The sequence below is a fragment of the Anas acuta genome, chromosome 2, assembly GCF_963932015.1.
Source record: "Anas acuta chromosome 2, bAnaAcu1.1, whole genome shotgun sequence".
Lineage (NCBI taxonomy): Eukaryota > Metazoa > Chordata > Aves > Anseriformes > Anatidae > Anas > Anas acuta.
This window is the reverse complement of record NC_088980.1, coordinates 34,199,836-34,221,133: the sequence shown is the minus strand read 5'-3', so window position 1 is coordinate 34,221,133 and position 21,298 is coordinate 34,199,836. Positions and strand designations below refer to the sequence as shown.

At 42.1% G+C, this 21,298-nt stretch overlaps 1 protein-coding gene across 1 annotated transcript; it reads right to left on the bottom strand.

Moving 5' to 3' along the window:
- Nucleotides 1-5,505: 5,505 nt before the first annotated feature.
- NPY (neuropeptide Y) lies at nucleotides 5,506-14,120 on the bottom strand. The gene is made up of 4 exons (XM_068674200.1): nucleotides 13,961-14,120; nucleotides 13,604-13,791; nucleotides 8,753-8,833; nucleotides 5,506-5,732 (listed from the first exon to the last, which is right to left on the bottom strand). The coding sequence occupies exons 2-4, from the start codon at nucleotides 13,789-13,791 to the stop codon at nucleotides 5,708-5,710; spliced, it is 294 nt and encodes a 97-aa protein (XP_068530301.1). The 5' UTR covers nucleotides 13,961-14,120; the 3' UTR covers nucleotides 5,506-5,707.
- Between the last annotated feature and the right edge of the window lie 7,178 nt (nucleotides 14,121-21,298).

The following is a 21,298-nucleotide window of genomic DNA, read 5'->3' as shown; positions in this document are numbered from 1 at the left end:
CCCTCAAGTTTTACAAAGAAGTGAAAAAAGTACCAGTGCAATTGTTTTGAGCAAAACCCTCTGTACCATTGCTCATGGAACAGGATTTGTACAAGGCTGTATTTCCAGCTGACTTCACTGCAAAAAATATTTGAACAACAGTAATTGTCATCTACATGGTAGAGTGAATGCATGGATAAATACAAGAAAATCATTCCTGAATATAAAGAGTTTGCATCATAAATGCAGAAAAACTTTAAATGGCAATCCTTATTTTCTTCCATATAAAAGAAACTAATCCAAGCACAGAAAATAAACAGGTGTATTTTGAAGGGAAAGAAGCTTAAAAACAGGATGCAGGACCTTGTGGAAACACAAACGTGAAAGATCTCCTAAGCAGCCAATCACCTACTTACAACTGAGCTTCCTGAACCCTCATTTTTAGTTGAAAAGAACATATTCCTTTGAAAAAAAGCACTTTGCACCCTCGTAGCTGTGGGAGAGGTTGCTGATTTGCAGCACCAGCAGCTGTTCCTATGAGTCCCTCTCAGGTGTCTCCTGCTCCCATCAACCCCATTTTTTCAAAGGTAGGACGCCTCCAGGGCTCATCCAGTACTGTCAGGACCAGGTTTCCCTGGGGTGTGTTTAAAGCCAGGAATTTGGTCAGAGGGTATGGCGAGTTTACAGCCTGCAGCGAGTGCAGGGCTGGAGCTGGCTGTCCATCGCAGGCAGAGGCTGGACCATCTTGCAGGTCCAGGAGAAACAGCTTGGGAAGGCTCTGGCCTTGCAAAGAGCTGGTCATTAGGGAAAAGCAAATTACTTGGATTACGAAGAGCTCAGCAAACATACATATGAACTGGAAGCAAGATAATGTTGGGGCTACATGTTTTATAGCACATTGTTAATTGTTGCAATCAGTGACTCTAAAAGTAGGGCCACCATATCCTTCCCATCATATTTAATTCTTAGCCCGAGTTTCCTCCTACTTTCTTTCTTTGCATTTGGATGAATTATCTCTCCAGTGTAGGATGATATTTTTTTTTCTTACTATAATTCTACAAACCACAGCACAATGAGCCCCGTATCTGGAGTCCCCAGGTGCTTCTGTAATACAGATAAATAAATGACTGATAACAATATTGCCAGATAATAAAATACGCTGGCCTGATGTGAACTGCTGCATTAGTTAGGCAATTTCCACGCAGGTGCAATTTCTCACACAGGGTACTAAACCACCAACATGAAGCAGGAGGGTTTTTTAATTTACATTAGTGGTGTGTGTTAAATTACTCTGATAATATATTATTAGGAAACTATTATTAAATGTTAAATTAAACAACCAGATCTGACAGGAGTTCAAACTCAGTGATAACTCAGGATCTGTGAAGTATGGGCTGGAAGGCTGACACGTGTTTGTAACCCTGGGGCTTCGTGAGAAGCTGGCCCCAAGGGATAGATTTTGAATTGTTTTCTTATTTCACTGAAATACATATGGACCGCTTTCTTTGGTCACAGTCCATCTATTTGGTTCACACACAAGATACCCCAGCTATCTCACTGCTGGCATAATTTTGGTTTGCTTTTGAGAACCATCTGTTTTAGATGGCAGCACAGAGGTTGACATAAACCACTTGCTTTTTGCCAAATCATGTCTCCTGTAAGGGGAATACTTTCACACCCATGAAAGCTGTTTTTCAGAGCTGTGTATATACAAATGAGCACAGTCCCATGTAGTTTTACCTTCTCCTGTTCCTGGACACACAATGTGCAGATCTCAAGGCAGATTTGGATTCTTTGACCAAAAAAACGTACTGTAAAACCAGTATTGGATTAAATTTAGAAAATATTCATTTAAGTACCCTGCTGAGTATTACTGGAACAGTATTAATGTCCAGTTTTTCTAAGTTTGTGAAATAGTTCAGTTGTGCACAGAGGGAAGAAGCATGTTGGCATCTTTTCCTCTTGGTTATGATTTAGAAAAGAATATTATGAACCTTGAAAGTAATCAAAATGCTTTTTAATTCAAGAGAAAACACAAATTCATGAAAGAAAAGATATTCTGGGAAATACTTCCTAAGACTTTTTTTTTTTCCTAACGCTTAAAAACCAAAAGCCTTTCCAAAAGGAAATAATTTTTGCTAGGGTTATTTTTTGGTCATGTATTTTTAACCTAGTGCTGTTTACTTCTTTTAAAGGGAGGGGGCTGTAAAGCACCTGTTTGGAGTAAAGCAAAGAGTACCACTTCCCGTAACAGTTTGCTTTGGAAATGTACACAAGGCACGTTCTCTTGACTTTGCTATTACAAAGCCTCAGCTGCTCATTTCTGGTATGCTGTTGTTTCTCCTTTCTCTGACCTCAGCTTTTCACAGGCTGTAAATGAAAATCTCAAAAGACAAACACAGACTCTGTCACAATAAATTCTGGCATATCTTCTGACTTTTGTTTTAAAATGTTTGTCTAGGGTCTGGTTTGAGGCCAGGACACCTATCAAGATCACTCCTACCTCAGCTGCCTCACCCGCTTGCATTTCCCTCCAGCTTCACACCACCAGGACCTCTCTGCTTCCTCGTGGTGGAAGCTGTGGTGGGGCTGTCTTCCCCTCCCCAGTCACAGCCACCCTGATCAGGATGCTCTGGCAGAGCAAAGCTGCCCTGCCTGTAGAAGGCTGTCCATGCCCTCTGCCCGCCACCAGAATGGGGTTTCCAACTCTTGAATGGCACGTGAGGAAAAGTTTGGCTTGACGGGTGACCCTTTCCCATCAAGAATGGGGACAGTAGCTGAGTAATGGGCACCAACACCATTCCAGTTGGGTCTGACACCTGCCACAGGAACAATGTTTCACTCCACACCAGGAAGAAGGGGAAAAGCCATCAGAGGACTAAACATTTGTGTATTTTGGCACAGATTTTCAGAGCTGAAAGCATTGTGATAGACTGGTTTTCTGGGGATGGAGAGAGAAAAGAACAGAATTTCCTGTCTTAGAAGAGACGATATACAGTTTTATGGGAGTATCTGGATTCCCTCATTTGTTAAATCAAAATTGAGTGTAACTCAGGGACATCTATTACAGAAATTGCCAAAGGCAAAGGTGGACTGCCTTTTAAATGTTTTACACCTATCTATGTACATTACTTACAATTTCAAACCCTCAATAAATAAACAGGAGAATACTTTTATGGTTCTCACTTTTTGTTGTTTTTCCTGGCACTTCCTCAGAGTCTGACATAAATTTCAGCCTTTGTTTTAGAAACAAGGCTCTATTTCTCATGGTTAGAGAGAAAAAGATGAAAAGGTTAAGCTTAAAGTCAAAATATGGAAGCCAAGCCAAACGAATACAGCATTTATCTTCATTTCACAGCTCATTTTTCTAAGCCTATCCTGCAGTTTGGGGAGCTGATCCAATATTTTCAGTGTCGTGGTTGTCAAGAGTTGTATATGAAGTACACGAGGCAAGTAAGCCCTAAGCACGTTGGCCTTCTCTGGTGAGGTTGTGTCTGCCAGGACAGGAAGGTTTTAGAAAGAAAATCATAGCATGGTGTGGATAGATGTATGCTGTGTGACTGCTTTGCCTTGCCTCACCTCTGTCTTTTACAGCTCATTAATAATAAACCTGGCATTTTTTAGAGTTTTCTAGTTTTTCTACACACATGGGAGTTCTTTAACTTCAAGAAAATTCAGGTAATGGATTGGAACTGCTCAGCATGAACAATTAGCATGCACTAATTCTCCTTTAACTCTTTCCTTCTCCACTAGGGCACATTTGCAATAACAGTGCTAAGCAACGTGAGTTTGGTGTATCACCTACAGATTTTAACATTTACGCAGTCATTAATATATGTGTGTAGTTACTTGGAATAACCAGGAATTAGAGATAACATATAGCAGGTACCTCACCAATCTCATTTTCTTTTGAATAATTATTCCAAGAAGCACCATATGGTGGCCTCTCACCCAGCAGGTCCTGGCCTGCAGCTGATAGACTCCTGCAGCATCAGCAAGTTGTGGCTGAAGTCCCTCTGAACAGCATGACTTTACTGCCTTTGGTGGCAATGGTTTATACAGGGGGCCCCAAACATTTTTATCATAGAATCATAGAATTGTCTAGGTTGGAAAAGACCTTCAACATCATCAAGTCGAACCATAAACCTGACCTACCAAGTTCCACCACTAAACCATGTCCATTAGTGCCACTAGTAGACTGCTCTTAATCCTCTCGATTTAACTGTGAAACCCATCATCAAGCCTGTAAGTGAAAATACTGCTGCTGAAGGCAAAATCTGCCAATTCAAGTGGCATCTAGATGTTTTACAAATACAGATATATATATATATTTATGCTTTACTGAAGAAAGTGTGATCAAAAAAGCTGGTAAGTCCTGGGAACCCGGTAGTGCTTTATGAATACACCCAGCCTGCATTTGTAAGGGTCTGGAACTGACTTGTACTGATGCATCTTTCCTGGGGGCAACAGCCTTGTGAAAACACTTAAACATCAGGAGTGAGATGGAAATGTATTAACCTTCACGCTGATTCTTCTCCAACCTGGAACATTTAATGTGCCTCATTACACAATATCCAGTTCTGGTGTTTAAAGAAAAGAAATTGTGCTTCTATATCAGGAACCAAGAATCAGCATTTGTGTCATGTTGCATATGACCATACTGCAAGATGAGCCTCTCTGAATAAAAACCACTTAAGAACAAGGGTAACACATGCTGCCATTATCTTATGTTACTTTGAACAAAAGCATTGGGGCATTCCTCCAGAGTCCTTACATATAAGTAACTTCCTTACTAGGCTAGTGATGAAATTCATTAAAAATATAGAAAAACAAAATGAAGGCAGTTCCCCTTGTCCCACTCCAGGTACATTCTTGTGGTGAAAACAAACTATGAATATTTCCAAATGAGAGAAGTGCTCAGAGTGCAGGTACCCAAGGGCTTGTAATTTACCAGCACGCTCCTGTCATTAAGCAGCATGCCCATTAATTTAAGCAATATTAGATGTCTCCTTTTTGGCACAAGTGGCTGTACAATTGTCCTGTTTTATAAGTTACTTTAGATACTGTTTTCTGCTGCTTTGCATATTGCCAAAACAAACATGTTATACCTGTTTCATTTAAAATTCCTAGCTCAGGCTTACACCCAGGCTTCAAACCAATTTGGAGGAGTTAGGAGAATTAAGCCGTCACTTCATTCCTTTGTATTTTGAAATTTAATTTTAATGCATTTGTCAGTGTACATACTAAGTAAGTTTTTAGTATGGTGATTCTAAGCAATCTCCTCTTGGAACAGTATTTTCCTAAATTATGTAGTACATGATAAATTATTTTAAACAGTTTTGTATAAATCCAACAGCTGAGCAGAGTTTGAGGCCACTTTACATGATGCCTTTATATTACTTTGCATACTAATTACTGTATTAACGGTGACAGTGTTGTTGTCCATACTACTTTAGACTGAAGGGAGGTTATAATTCAGTTTTAATTGTTTAAAACCATTGTTTGCTATACCAATGACAGGAGTGCTTGTTTTCATTTAGTATGTTGTATTTTGGAATGCACAAATAATTTATTTAAATAAAGGTATATACAAATATGACGAGGGAAAAACTCTACAGAATTCAGTACAATGGCTGCATGCACTGGGAATGACACTATGATTCGCTTCAGAGGAGTGGAGTATGAATTGAAAACTAGGAAAAGTTTTGACGGTGTGCTGAAAATCCCATCACCACATCGAAGGGTCTTCAAACCTGTAACATATTATGAATAGACACTATTAAACACATTTTACAGTCCCTTCTGGAAAATCCAAAGTTACAACTACTTAAAATTTTCATTTTAATAATGGCACCAATAAGGAATACACATTCACATTTGCAGCTGGAGACTCCCATCAAAACAGAGGAATCTTGGATGGCCAAAATCTAGAAAACTATGATATGTCAAAATACAAACATATTTGTAAGAGAGATTTTTAGATTTTTCAGGAGTAAATGGTTTTCAAAGAGAGACAAAAAAAACATGTCATGCTGTTAGCACCCTCGGACAAAACCAAAGTAACTATCCTAAAACCATCCTAAAATATTATCATCATATTCTGTTGCTTAACATCAAACTGTTGAAATACACGCTGAAAGGGGTCCTGAGTGCAGGATTTGATCCAGAGGGCCTCTGCTTGCAAATAGCTGTTCTGGATATGTAGAAAGATATTCAGCAAGTGGTAGAACATGGAGAGAGACACGGAGAAGTGGATTTGCCATAGTTTCTGCTATCTAGAAGTTGGGTGTCTAGTCTTGACTTAAGGTCCAGTTTGCCTCCACAGTCACTGGAGAGACACTGACAACTTGAGAGGGCTACTAATCCTGCTTGTTTTGGGGTGGAATGGCTCATTTTGGAGATAGTCATCTCTCCAGTTGACTACAAAGGGAGACTAGACAGCTACTTCACACTAGACACTTAACTTATAAAGAGGCAATATTAGAGGAGATATGTAGTGTTACTGGGAAATGAAATTTTTGTCATAACTCCATAGGATACACAGGATCAGAAAGACATCCCCTCACATTTTCTTATGAAAACTTACTTGTACTCAGATCAAGGCACCTCCTTTTTTTAATTCCTTAACTTCCTAATTTCCACCTGGTTTCCATAAGAATCTCTCTAACCTTTCTTTGGATGCTCAGATACACACCTAGACTGCAAAATGCTATGGGGCATACATGTATTTTAGTCAGAGAAAGTGATGGGTTGAACTCAGCCAGTCAGGCTGAATACAGTTAAGCTGTTTCTTAACACCTCAGTGTTCAGTTTCAGGGATTGCACAAAATGTGTCTTTCTGCTGCTGACTCACTGACTGGAAATTACATCTGCACCATAACTGGCTGTGTATAAATATTTCTAAAACATGTACTTTGTTAATTTAAGTTCAGAATAATAACAGCCTGCCTTTAATTCATTTAGGCTAGATGCCTCCAGGAGGATGTTTATGCAACCACAATGTATTTGGGCAAATTTGATGTGTGTCCACCCCTGCGGGGCTCCTCTAACTTCCCCACAAGCTGTCCAACCCTCTGGACAATTTTCACCAAGTCAGAGAGAGGTATGGGTATCTTGGAGATAGTAAGTTCCTGATGTGCCATCAAACACAGGACCATACAGAAATAAGATACATCCTCACATGGGGGGGAAAGCTGGAGCAGAGTTCAGAATCCATGTTGGCTTTTATCCTAGAAAACATATCCATAAGAAACTAGACATCATTGTTCCCAGTGCTCACATAATTGTCATCGACGAATGACAAACACCATATTTTTTTCTCAGTTTAAAGTGCTGTTACAGGGGGGTATGAGATAAAAATCTGTTTCTCATCAATTCTTGATCTTAAATGCATACTAGTTTGTTAGTTTGCTCATGAGTCTTAGCTCCCTGGCGTGTTATAAATAGCATTATTGAAACAATAACAACCATAAAGTTCTGTTGTGAAGGAGGGAAAATTGCAGAGAGTATTAGACTTTGTACTACCCTCTGTGTTGCCTCAAATTCATGGCAGCGGAAATTTCCCATTATATGAGGATTCTGCCTTATCATTACAAAATACAAAATAGTCTCAAACATTTCACTGCACTCCGTGCAGTTTTTTTTTATACGCATCTGCAGAGAAAACCATTTCCCAACAGCTGTGGTTAGTCATCAAACCCAAGTCAACGTTCTCCCTATAGAACTGCAGGTTTCATGGACAACCCACTGATGGCAGTCAAAGTTTTGGTCACCTCTCAGTGACAAAATAATGCCCAAAAGTTCACTGCTACAGACTATTCCGGTCAAGTATTCAACTAGTTTAATCTAGCCTTGCTCAACTTATGAAAATACAGAGATTGTAGATTCCTGAGATGACTACTGCATAAAACATTTATTTCTGCAGCAGAAGTATTATCAGCAAGCATCAGACTTTCAGTAAAGGCTTAATCTGAGCTTATTCATGCTTTTCTGTGACTAAAACTAAGGTTTTCTTTCACAAGCCAAGAAAAAAAAAAGTATTTTATTTTTTCATAGGCAAAAGGAAATAAAATTTTCACAGCTGCGTAAATTGTAGTCACCAATGTAGTATCTTATATTACAGCTAATGTGTTATTCCCTGCCTAGAAAAATATAGTACATACCTTTGAAATCCCACTGTTGTTTGAAACACCACTGTTCTTTTAAATCAAGTGCAATTAGGAATATGAAGGCTTCTATTTTTTCACTTTGTAAAACATTAGGTACAAAAGTAGTGTGAAATACTATATTTTAAATATCAATCACAGCCTTGCATTTGTGTATAAGTTAATATATCCGGATATTCACCACTCACATATCTTTAAAGCAAAAAGGTAAAACTTTTTAAGTAGCAAATGAATAAAAAGCTGCCATCTTTGGGGATCCAGTATGTAAATGAATCACTATCAGGCATCAATGTACAATTCTGTAATTTCTATTGCAATAAAGCCCAGTAAGGGGTAACTTTTATGGGAATGCTTCCCTCCCTTCAGACAGCTAGTATTGCCTGTTCACAAAAGAGGAAAACAAGGAGCTTGGACTTCATCATATCTGGTATGAGATTACTTGCATTCATAGGATGGTTCTAGCTCTTAAAAACAAAGGATTTTTGTTGTGCTTATCCAGCTGTTGGTGACAAGTGTTTTCTCCCTTTGAAATATGTTTATTGATAATGAACAAAACTATTATATGCAAACAAATAATGAAAGCCACCACAAAATATCTTCATACATACCTGGATCTAGGAATATTTTCTGTGCTTTCCCTCAACAAGAGGTCTGAGATCAGTGTCTCTGGGCTTGATCTCTTTCCATACCTAAGAAAAGAGGAAAAAAAGGTATATGTTTGCATATTTCAGTATTTAAAAATGAAAACTAAGTAGAAAACCATCAGGCAAATCTCAGAAAAACTCAATAGTGACGTTATAAAGGAAACTTTACAGCAAGTATTTTAACTTGACTTAGTCATGTCAGAAAATGTTCGTTCTTCAGTATTTCTTTCAATATATTTTTTCCATTATCATGTTATAGGACAGTATCGAGAAACTCTGAATATTTACTGATTCAATCCCTGCTCCTGGATATTCTAGAAACTCGCACCTTACTGATGTGAGTGTGAAGAAAGGGGAAGAAAACTGTATGACATGACCTCCACGCACAATTTTTGCCTACAAACCCGGTTCCATCATTTCATAAACTTTATCATTGTTTTAGATGCTATTCATTCATAAGAAATTACATAAATGGGAGTCAAATTTATCTATTCTGTGAAAAGTAAACAAAACTCAGATAAGCCATAGTATCTAAAGAATTGGCCAAGATTTTTTAAAGGCAGCTAATATATTTGGGGATGCCTACCACATACCACATTAAGTCATAAAAACTGAGCTAACCCAAGGCAATAACCACTCTTGAACTACGTGGGTATGGGAAAGAAAACTCTGTGAACCAGAATTTGCTTAAATGAGATATCACCTACAACCTATGTCCCATACCTACACAATGGCTGTCCTTCTATTTGTTTTTGTTTGTTTGTTTTGATCATGGATATTTTTTCATACATTGCTCAACAGATAAAATACTGCAATTCCAGGTTCTAGAATTTGCTCTCTTTTTCTCAGAAAACAGAAGCAACACTTAGCAGCCAGCTTGACAGACACTTCATCACTATAAGGATTCATTAGCTTAACAGTGATAACTGTAAGCAAATGCTCCCTTGGTTGGGAAGAATTAAGATCACGGTTTGTAACTTGTGTATGTAATTAGTCTGAATCACAAAGTACATTAACAGATAATAGCTTTGTGAATTCCACTTGAGTGAAATTCTGGCTCCAGAGAAGTCAAAGGTGTAATCAAGGACTTAGATTTTATCCATTGCTATCAAGATGTTTCTCCAAAGGCTTGATCTAAATTTTTGGGGAAAAAAACTTCACAATACAAACTTTATTTTAAAAGCTAGGAGTTATATCTATTGATGACATATCTTTCTGAAAAGTGGAAACGTACCTCATTTTATTACTCTTTGTATTCTTGCCTCACCGTAATCATTTTAGTGCCTCCCATGTCCCCTCAAAAGACAAAGTAAAAGTTTCAGATTTTTAAATTTCTTAATCTAAACTGACTGAAAGAAGGTAAAATGCTGTTACAATATTGCAATTCAGAATAATGCTGAATAAAACGCCTTGCACTACATCACCACAAAGGGATTTCTTTCTTTCTAGTACCCTACTCCAATCAATATGGATGCAACCTGCACATCCACTGAGGGGAACCTAATTTGCCATTGCTTTTAAAACATTGATTTAACAAATCCAACAACTTGCTCCAGCAGCTTATGCTTGGGCAAAATTTCTATTAATCTCTCAGAAAGTTTTGTCTGAGTAAGAAATGGGTAGCAACCCTCAGAAGAGCAGAGATTTACTCAAATAATGAAGAAGACTCTGATGTGGAGAACTACTACTGCTTTTTAAATGAGTCCCTCTAGTATGACAAGACTAGTGCTGCTACCTGTGCAGGACAGACCCACCTTGTCCTCACACAAAGCTGTACACCAGGTGACGCTTGGCTGCAACCAGCTGGAGTGCTCAAGGAGCAGCCATTCTTCCTATGGCAGGTGCCCAACCCTCCAGTCTGCCCTGTAATTTTTCCACTAGGAAACAACCATGCTACAGCCATAATAAAGAGGTTGTGAACAGCCTTGAAAGCAATGCCTTGATGTAGAAGTTGATCTCTTCTTATTGAAGCAGATGCCTCCAGAGATCTTTGCTCCAGCTGCTTCGTGCTTGCTCCTTGTCTACCCTGCACAGCTCCAAGACAATACAAACACAGAAAGCCAGGCCTTCACCTGGCATCTGGGGAACACTTTTATCAAGTATCTTCTGTTTTAGAACAGTTAGGCTCCAAGCTTTGAAAACACCTGGTCAGGCTTTATGCTCAGCTCAGGGTCTGCTCCCTTCCACTTTAAAGGTGTTGACATGAAGTGGAAGTATCGGTACTGCCAGAATCAGACACACCTTCAGATAATATCCCCTGCCTTGCCTATGGTTCAAGCCATTTCCAGCAGGAGTGGCCTTACTGTTTAGCTACAACACAGAGGAGCTATAGATGCAAGAACAAGCAATGGGAGACATGAAGGGAAGAAGGTCTGTTGGTGACAGGGTGTAGAGGTAAGGTAGTACCAAGCAGCCGGAGCAATTATTCAAGTAAAGATATGCTCTGAAGAAAGCCCCCTGAACAGTGCAGCAGAGGGGTATGTGGCAAGGACATTTTTTTTAGGACAGAGGTGGGATTAATCCAAAGACACATGGACATCTGCAAGGCAGGAGTCTGCATCTGAGCTGGTCACCTCAGGCTCTCCTTACCACCAGCGAAGATCTTGCACCTAGGGAACAACAGATCTCATCCAGGACTGAAAGAGGCCCAGTGACTTGCAGGCTTCAAGTACCTACACGTATTTCCCTCAACAGTCCTCAAAGGGGCATCAAGCTGATGTGCCCAGATGTCTAAAGGCAAGTGAGATGACTGTGAAGGAGAAGGACCCTAAAGGAGAGAGAGAATAAAGCAGCCACACAGGCAAGGGCTAAAGACAAGAAGAGAAAGACGATTTGGAAGGAGCTTCATGGAAGCTGGAGTGAAGACCCTGTGGGCCACGGCTGCTCACAGGGAACAACATTCAGATGCTGCTGTTAGGCCAGAAGCAGCAGTCAGGAGGATGTGCCAGAAGGTTATTCATAATCACATACACATCAAAGAAGACTAGACAGATGAAAGTGAAGAGAGACCCTCCATTTGCCCTTGTTACAGGGCTCCTGAGCGGCACCAAGCACAAAAGGCAGAGCCCAAAGAAGCTTTAACAAAAGAGTAAGCTTTGAGCGCATCTGAAACAGACCGAATGAATCAAATTTTTAGATCTGTTCAAAATGCTTATTAAGCTATTGATTCCTTTTGCAAGTGACTGTCACTGCCAAAACAGCAAACCCCCAGGAGCTGTCACTTTATTTCTGTGCTGTTAATTCACCACAGAACAGAAAGAACACGCTCTTGTTTGTTTGTTTGTTTGTTTAAGCTAAGCTATCGAGCAACTTTAAAACGTGTACCATGAAGTTGGTGATTTTAGCTGTCAGTGTTCTTCTAATTCCAATTCTGTTCCCCTCAAATACAAAACGGGGCCGCGGGGTGGAAACATTGGTTGAACGTGAATAATAGAATTGAAATTCTGAATTGTTTTATCCATCAGCAACAATTCTTTGGTTCACTTCAGAACCCAAACACACCCATGAGACTGAAAGCAGACTCAGTCCCTGAGCTGCGGACTTGCACCCCAGGCAGGAGAAAAGAAAGCTGCACAGTCAAAATTAAAGCAAGTGCGCAGTGGGGGATGAATATTGAAGGGGGGGTGGTTTCCTTGTTTTTGTTCGCTTTTTAATACAAACTGGTTTTAGACAGAAGCCACCTTTTAAATCAGAAATGAAAGAAATAAAAGGAAGAGATATGAACCCAGCCTGGAGATCCCACCACACACAAGGGAAAAGGGCAGCAGGGGCAGAAGTTAAGGAGCAGATTATTTTAGCAGCTATCTAAACAAAAAGTTATGAGAGCAGAGACTAAGGCACAGAAGCATGCTGCACACATGAGCTGGTTATGAATATTGCTTTAAAAGTCCAGGACCGAAGAGCTGCTGTTCTATCAGCCTCTTCATCTGTGTTATGGCATTAGCACACTGGCAGACAATGTCATGGGTTTGCTGGGAAAGCTCTCAGCTACATGATAGCCTCCCTTCTAATTTAATTCCTCAGACTGCTACAGGGACAAATGAAAGCCTAATTATAGATCTCTCATCTGTTTTTGATATGAAGCAAATAGATAAATACACCAAAGCTCTCCTGGGTCACACACTGTTCAGGGACCTTAGGGGATGTTTCTATTAATCAGTCAAAACTGGACAGACGCTCCCAAATAAAATAATTTTATAGTATAAGTTTCACTTTTTCCAGACTGAACCTTCACTGCCACTGTAAGCAGCGCAGCCATCCTCAGAAAACCAGCTCAGAGCAAGGCAGCTTTGGGTCACACTCACTCCTCTTTCAGCTTGGGCACGGGTTCTTGTTTGTGCTCTTGAGAGTTTTTGTTAGGACAAACGGGCTTTTTGGCACTTGCTGCTGTATTAAGTAGCTGACAAACTATAAAGCATCCAAACTACTACAACTCCTCTGCAAGCACAGAGGGGAACTTTTTTTCCCAACTAAATCCTCACTAGAGACAGCGGCAGCAACAGAAGCGTGAAACTGCTCCTCCTGCCCTACTTTGCACTCCCAGGGGTGAGTTTCATTTTCCCTCAGCTTCGGGGGGCTCTCCCCACGCACACTACCCTGCGGACATGTACACCCTGCCCTTTCTGCCAACTTGGATGGTGGAAATCCACCTCCAGTCCCAGGGCTCACACTCTCCAGAGGATACATGACCCCTGCATCTTTCCTGCCGGTGGTTCCCCCTCATCCCGAAGGAAGCAGGGCAAGACCCCCGGCTCCGAGGGGACACCCCACATCCCTCCCTTCCACCTCGCCGAGGAGAAGGGCCCCGGCACCTACCTCTGCCTGGTGATGAGGTTGATGTAGTGCCTCAGCGCCGAGTAGTATCTGGCCATGTCCTCTGCGGGGGCATCCTCGCCGGGGCTGTCCGGTTTGGAGGGGTACGCTTCTGCCAGCGTCCCCAGGCAGACGAGCAGCGACAGGGCGAAAGTCAGCACCGACACCCACAGCCTCATGGTGCCCTGCATCTGCACGCCGGGGGGAGAGAGCCGCCGTCAGCGCCCGCCCCGACGGCGGAGCAGCGCGGACGCCCCCTCGGCGCCGAGCCCCGCGACCCCATCCCCGTCTCCGTCCCCATGATGTCCCACATCCCATGTCCCATCGCCATGCCCATGTCCCCCCCGTCGCGGTACTCACGGCGGCGGCTGCAGCGGAGGGAGCGGCTCCGGGCGAGGCGAGGCGCTTGTGCCCGTGGGTCGGGGCTCCCGAGTGCGGGGCTCCGCGCCTCGCCGGGCTGTTTTAAGTCTTCCCCGGCAGGCAGGAGGGGCCTCGGGCGATCACGCCTCGGTAGCCCCGGCCCCCTTCTATCCCCCCCCTTTCCCCCCCAAACCTCCGCCCGCGCCCTGCCCCGGGAGGGCCCCGCCCGGCGGCACCGAGGGGGCGGCCGCCCCCGCCGCCCAGGCAAGGGAGGGAGGGGGAAAAAAAAGGCAAGGAAGCATCTGAAAGCATCTGAGGAGGTTTATAAGAAGGGTTGGGGCGTCCAGAAATGCCACATCGGTGCTACAGTCTCATGCCTACTAAATAGCTCAGTCTTGCGGGTCACCTGCTGCAGCAGTGAAGTTGTACCTCGGTGCTCGCTCTGCCCAGGTGGCCCCATACACCCTTGTCCAGGGGCCTTTCTCGAGTTAATTTATTCTGTTTTATTTCTGTCCCTGAGCAACACGCCGCAGGAAAGCCCACCAGAGCCACGGCATCATGTCCTGACCCACGGTAGGTGACTGCTGCTGAATCCCTTACGCAGCAGCTTCTCACAGGTGTGGGACTACAGGGGCTGATCTGGCCAAGGTGCTTGGTCTGGATGTTTGCCCGATCTCATCCAGACCCTGAATCCTTGCGGAGAGATGGGCACCCTTACGGTGAGCTGAGGCCTCATACAGCAGAGGCATCTCCCAGCGACATGCACTTCTCCACCGGCTGCAGCCTGGGTGATGGGGCTGGGTGAGACACCCAGCTAACTGGGTGCCTGAAGTCAGATAAGACCAATCCAAGCCAAACAAAGTTTCCGAATTTGCTAAAGAGTTCAGTGGAGTTGGAAACTATTCATACATATTAGTAAAATTAAATCAATTCTTTAGAAACGGGTAATTTGATTAGCATCTTGGTGACCAATGACTAATTCCAGTTGGAATGACAAATCATGACTCTGAACAGATCTTATTTTTACTGTAATGTGAAAGTAAAATAACCGCATAAGTAAGAACATTAGACATACTGACAGGATACTAAGACATATTCTAACATCGTATCATACATACTACTACAAATGTAGATATTAATTGCTATACTTATTAACATATGCAGTTATTGCTTTAATAACAATAATACAGCATATTCTGAAAAATTATATTCAGGCAAGAGCAAAGCCAGAAATCATTTTCATCACTCCCAAAACTTAATTTCAGCATTGCCCCAAGAAGGCCTATCATATAAATGGCTCTTGCAGCGTGCAGGAAAGCTCACTGGACTACGTCCATCTCAAGCCATGGAAGTGAAGAAAATCCCAGAGCCCTTAGTGTTGAGGTATTTTAAACTCTTCATGACTCAACCATGCACTGGCCACAAACCTTACAGCAAGATTGCAGGCTGTCCTTCATCACATGCTGACTGAAGAATTTTAATGCGTGTGAAGGACGCATTTCCATGGCACAGCCAGTGAGTCTAGCTCCTAATTTCAGCACATCTGGGGACATCTGATGTTAGTAGTAATGCAGTTGCCCTCCCTCACTTTCCTTTTGCTGCCCTGAATCCAACAAGCTGCCCAATCTAAATCTGACATTGATCTGCCTTTATGGGGTGTAGGGAACATGTAGGGGCAGCACTGGGCACCAAAACAGTGGGGAGGTGTGCCACCACTGCAGCACTCAAAATCTCCAGCCTGATTCTGCCTCAGCCACCTCCCACTCACGGAGAGGTTTTCTTCCCGGGGCAACAGGACCCCAGCCAGCTCACCATTTTTGTCTGACCTCTGAATGAAGTACTGCCTCCCAGCTTGTGCTGAGTCTGGCCTTGTACCCCAGTGTTGGGTGGCATAAAGGTTTATGAGGCTCCAAACCTCACCACTCTTGTCAAAACAACTTCAGAGTAACACTTCTTGTGTAGTTCCAGCATTCAGTTTAGGAAACCCAAAACACTGAATCCAAAATTGCAATCCAAATGGTTTAGAAGGAAATGATTCCAGTGTTAACTTCTGCTGCTGCTTTAAACAGCTCTCAGCATCCTCTCAAAGGCTATGGTCTGGAAAGAAACACTGCCTTCTACTGTGCCAATTTCTGCAACAGTATTGAGGCACTGCTCAGCTTCAGGTGTGCGCTTATGTCCCGTTTCATCTTTTAAGATTAAGCAGACACTTCGGAGCTTACTTGGGTATGGAAATTTTCATTTGGCTCTGTTAGGAAAAAAATCTCTCTTTTCTTCTGCATTGAAAACCACAAGTCCATACTGGCTCATTCGGTTAGTACCATAAAACATTATTAAACATTAATTAATATTAAACATTAATTAAGGTGGATAAAGCATACTTTGGATCCTTAGTATATTAGTTGCCATAATCCCAATGCAGCAAACACAAGATTTTTATAATTGATGAAACAGCCCCTACAGCTAAAGTTACAGGCATACATAGGCTCCTGCACAGTTTGATTGTTCAGTGAAACTGAGCATCCCTGGGTCTCACAGATATTCATGGGTGTCCTATAAATAGTTTCCAAAATCAAGGTTTCCTGCACCTTTGCTGGCACCCATTGATGATTACTCCACAAGGATGCTTGCCCAGGGTTGTTGCCCTCACACGAAGCAGGCAGGCATTTGTATTCTGACAAACAGCAGAGCGGCTTTTACCACAAGCAGCTTTTGGACGGGCCACAAAGGTGAATAAGAAAGCGGTGAGAGTAGTTGGAAAGGGGTGAGACTCAGAAGAGCTGATAAAGAAAGTCGGGAAGAACTGAACAGGGTTGAAAAACACAGCCCAGGAGGTAAAGCTGAAAGACACAGGCGTAGCTCAGAAATGGCAGCTCTTAGATACTCATATCTTATCTTTGCCAGATATTCCCACCGCCACACTCAGCAATGCAGCCATGTTTCTCTGTGCAGCATTCTCACCCTTTCTGAATGAACCTGGCATGATACCATTTCCCCTTATCAGGGAGTAAATTTAGTAGGGGCACAGGGCTACAAGGCTAAAGTGGCCACCAACACTACATCTGGGTTTGCAGATGTGCTACCCCTAGCACCACAGCCAAATTTTATCTATGTTTTAGTGCCATGGTATTTAAAGATTCAATACACAGCCATTTAGACTCGAAACATCAGGCTACACTATGAACATGAAAACTTCATGAGAACATATCAACATTTTAAAAGCTTGTTCTAGAAACAGCATAAATGTGAAAGAAAAATCAAGTCATTTGTTATTGGAAATACATGTATGTATGATTGCATTGAAGCCATGATATTTGCTTTAATTAAAACTAAAATTAGTGTGATTAAGTTTGGACAGAATATTATTTGTAGTGTGCTTTTTGTGGTAGGCAACAAATTAGAGCTTTTTTTTTTTTAAAAAAAATACTATAAATATACAAAATGTCATTTTCGCACTGAAACAAAGTACAGTTGCGGCATCAGTGATCCTAAAGTACCATTCCCTAATAGCCCACTAATAGTCCTTGTTTTAAATAGAAGATCAAGACTAATCTGCTAGTACAAGGAAAGTGTTAAAAATTGGAGCCCCAGGAGGAAAAGATTTGTGAGATACTAGGGACCTGGAAATGGCAGATGTTATCAGCTGCTGTTGGCTGTGCTCTTGCAGTTGAAATGTCTCACTAAAGGTTTCCATAGCCGAGCAAACCTTCCAGACATGCTGAATCTTTAGGACTGGAAGTTCAGTCAGATAAGCACTGTATAATTACTCGGTAGTCACATGAATTTATCTGAACCTATTTGGACAGAAAATTGGCCTGTTAATCTCACAGAATCAGGCTCTCACACACTTTACAGTATTGCTGATTTCAGTGTGCTTAGGAACACTGTAAGAAAAGCTCCTCATTGTACTTTGATGCATCACACCAATCCCCACATTTCCAAATGTTATGGGCTCCTTTCAGTGCTTTTATTTACCTCCCCTGTACATACCACTAAGAGTTGAACAGAACATGCTGTAATCCTGGAGCAATGAGCCCTCCTAGCTGCTTGGTAGTAGTACCATTTTCAAGAGGCACCCTTGTGAATCCAGCAAATGTTCAGCAGATTCATAATGCTCCACCAAAATTTGGGCTCTGGCTAAAGACAAACTATAAGAAAGCATAAGAGAAAGGAAAATCTATCAATCAAGCCAAAAGCCTGTCTGTCTTGTCTTCAGTGGCTCCTAAAAAGCAGGCTTCTAAGACTGTCAGGACAGGAAAAGCACATGACACTATTTTGGTAGTAATCCTTCCTATCCTCCAGAAACACTGTCATTTGGGGACGTCCTAACTAGCAGCCAAGGTTTTGCACATCACTGTAAACTCCGAGCATCACCAGGCTCCCGTGCCAGTCCCACAGCCTTCCTGCAGGTGGTGTGAGGAACCATCCAGCTGGTTTCTCTCAGACTGAACTCTACTTTCTCTTCTCATCTTTCACCAGCATCCTTAGGCAGCACAAGGAAGCAGATCTGGGAAGTAACCAAGCTTAAAGCCTAGGAGGACTCACTTGGGGGTGTCCCTGGAGAGTCAGTCCAAAAAAAGGATAGGAATAGAAGTCATCAGCCGGCACCATCTCTCCCTTACTGCCTTGACATGAGTACCTGCCCCCGTGTGTCCCCTCTCCCAAGCCCCAGGGCAGTCCAGCTGCTGGGTGCTGGGGAGATGGTGGCACTAAGGCACCAAGGTGAGGAGCAGCACAGCCATGAAGCCATGACCCTGAGCCACAGACACATCTGCCTGGCACCTCCCGCTCTCCTTCAGGGAAACAGAAAGGGAAAGGTGGCTCCCCTTGACACGAGCGGCTTCTGGTGATGTGTGAACAGCTTCCATACAGCTCCTTGACTGTGAGCTGCAGACCCCAGATGGAACATGAATAAAATCCTTGCTATTTAAATCCATGTTGTTCACATCAAGAGCCCTGCAAACATCTGACTCTCAATCATTGCAACATATGACTGGAAACCAGAAAAACAAAACCTGGTTTTAGTGGAATCTTAAAATGAAAGTTGATGTTTGATTGGTTTTTACTTCTGAAAATAGAACCAGAGAGACTGCTGTAATGCCACCATGAGGTCAGAGGGCCATCAGAAATTGTCCTGAGGACACATGGTACAATGTTCAGTTTTGACAGGAACACAACAATACTCATATAAGCTGCAAGGCCAGAAACAGTTTTTGCAACTGTAGTGACATTTGTTTTGCTGTACCTTCTTCCCTTCCCCACTCCCCCAGGACAACAGAAAAACAAGGAGAGATTAGTGGGATGGAGATCAGAACATGACCTCTGGCAACACGTCTGCTGCTGAGACCAAAGTCAGTAAGGAACAGCTTACGAGAAGATAGTGGTTTAAAAAATAGTATGTACATCGGAAAGAAAAAATTATCCTCACTGAGAGAAAGTGATTTTTCATGCATGTAAGATGAGAAAGTTGGCAAAGCTGTCATGACTTAGAGACAACCAGTGTTACTAGAAATAACCATTCTCTGCTGCGGTGTACATCTTGACTTCAATCCTGTTAAGGAGGGAAACAGGAGGAAAAGTGAGAGAAGTCCAAACAGGCTGCACTATGATTGTGCTGAGGTGACTCTGCCTGAAAAGGGAACAGCAAAGACTTGCCTGAAACATGAGAGATAGCAGAGGTTGGTGGGATTGTGCCAAGGACTGAAGAAATCCAATCACAGTCATGTAGAGAACTGTCACACATCTTACCTGCAGGGAGTAAATCAGAGAAGTAGATATAAGAAAGACATCTGCAAAGGCTTCTGAAAAACCCTCCTATGTGTGTTCATTTGTAGAATATTACCACTTACTGATATGTGCACAGAAATGAATTCATCTCCATCCAAGGCACTGGAGCTGAAAAAACATCCTTATGCTTAAAATGTGGATATTATACAGACAAAAAAATAAATCTCTCCCAGCAGATTCACAGTCCAAGAACAGTTAGAATCACTTCTGCTTCCTGTCCTGCAACACTGACACAGCTGAGAGTAAACTGTCCCGTATGGTTTCATAATTTTGTATGTGTTGAATGCTTTATAACTTGTCATGGAGCATAGCACAGGAAACCACCAGTGCCAAAGCTGAAGAACTTTAGAAAGCAGATCTAAACTTGGAGGCAAGAGTCATAGATTGATTAATTCGATGGGAATACAGGATGGGATTTGCTAGCTTTGGCTATCTAAAAAGAAGGCTCCTGCTTTAAGTGGTCCAGACCCTAAGCTCAAAACAAGAAAAAGGCAGGCAGCTGCAAGGCATTTCACCCAAGATAAGCATTTACCACAACTGGGACCCCTCTGGAAGGTGCTCCTCTCTCCTTGTCCAAAAGCACAGAGACAGTAGACTATCCAGTGGAACACAGTCATAGAAACCAAGAACAAAACACACTTGGGTGACAGGGAATCCTCAGCCATCACATGGGCTTAGATAGCACAGAGGACCACCACAGTTGTCCACATTAGAAATCATTCTTCATTTATACCCTGACATGCAGTTTTGAAATGACACGTAGGATTTAGGAAAGGGTCATGCACTTAGGATAGCATCATGCAGTCTGTGCTGGTCTCACAGAGCATGGACAAATCAAAATATCTTGATTCTCTCCTAAAAAGATGTCCAAATGTTCTTAAAGGTTCACTGGCCTTAGACAATTTGTCTGTAGCTTAGCTAGCAGCTTTCCATTCATCATAAATGGATGAGCTCCATCAGATAAATTCCAAGTTCAGCCATTAATTCAATAATTCTGGCATCAGTAAAAGAGACTTGTTTATCCATTGTTCCATGTTGTGTGTTTTTTCTCACTAACTGGTGCAATTTGGACCATAAGATCATGGCAGCTGTAATGGTAAGGACAGGCTTATTTTTATATGACAAGCATAAGAATAAGGATTACAAACTCTACCCTTGAGACACACTGCTTCTAAAAAATTCTCTTAGTGTTACAACTAATTATATATTTCATATTTTAGTTCTTGTTATCTCCTCTTAATCCACTCACACAACTTCCTGTCAGGCACTAAAGCCCCGATAAAGTACATCAAAATGCATCTTCCATGAGCATGACTGAGAACAGATTCTGCTTGATGTATGTACATGCGGTCTTTTTTCCTTTGCTTGTAGTTTGACAATATGTGGCTATTTACTAACATTGTGCATTAATTTATTAAATTTAGCAGTGATTTTCTTTATGCAAATAGAAGCAATCGTGCAAGAATTGATATGTTGCCCCTCAGCCTACCACTGTGCTGTCTGTAACCTCACCTGTAAATTGTTGCCTGCTGAGAGACCACATAAGTAAAT

Bases quoted from the DNA above. Each gene is read 5' to 3' on its own strand.
- NPY (XM_068674200.1), bottom strand. From the start codon at position 13,791: ATGCAGGGCACCATGAGGCTGTGGGTGTCGGTGCTGACTTTCGCCCTG. The intron at 8,834-13,603 runs GTAGGTGCCGGG...CTCTTTTCTTAG, and splicing joins AACCTCATCACCAGGCAGAG to GTATGGAAAGAGATCAAGCC. The intron at 5,733-8,752 runs GTATGTATGAAG...AATATGTTACAG, and splicing joins GAAAATATTCCTAGATCCAG to GTTTGAAGACCCTTCGATGT.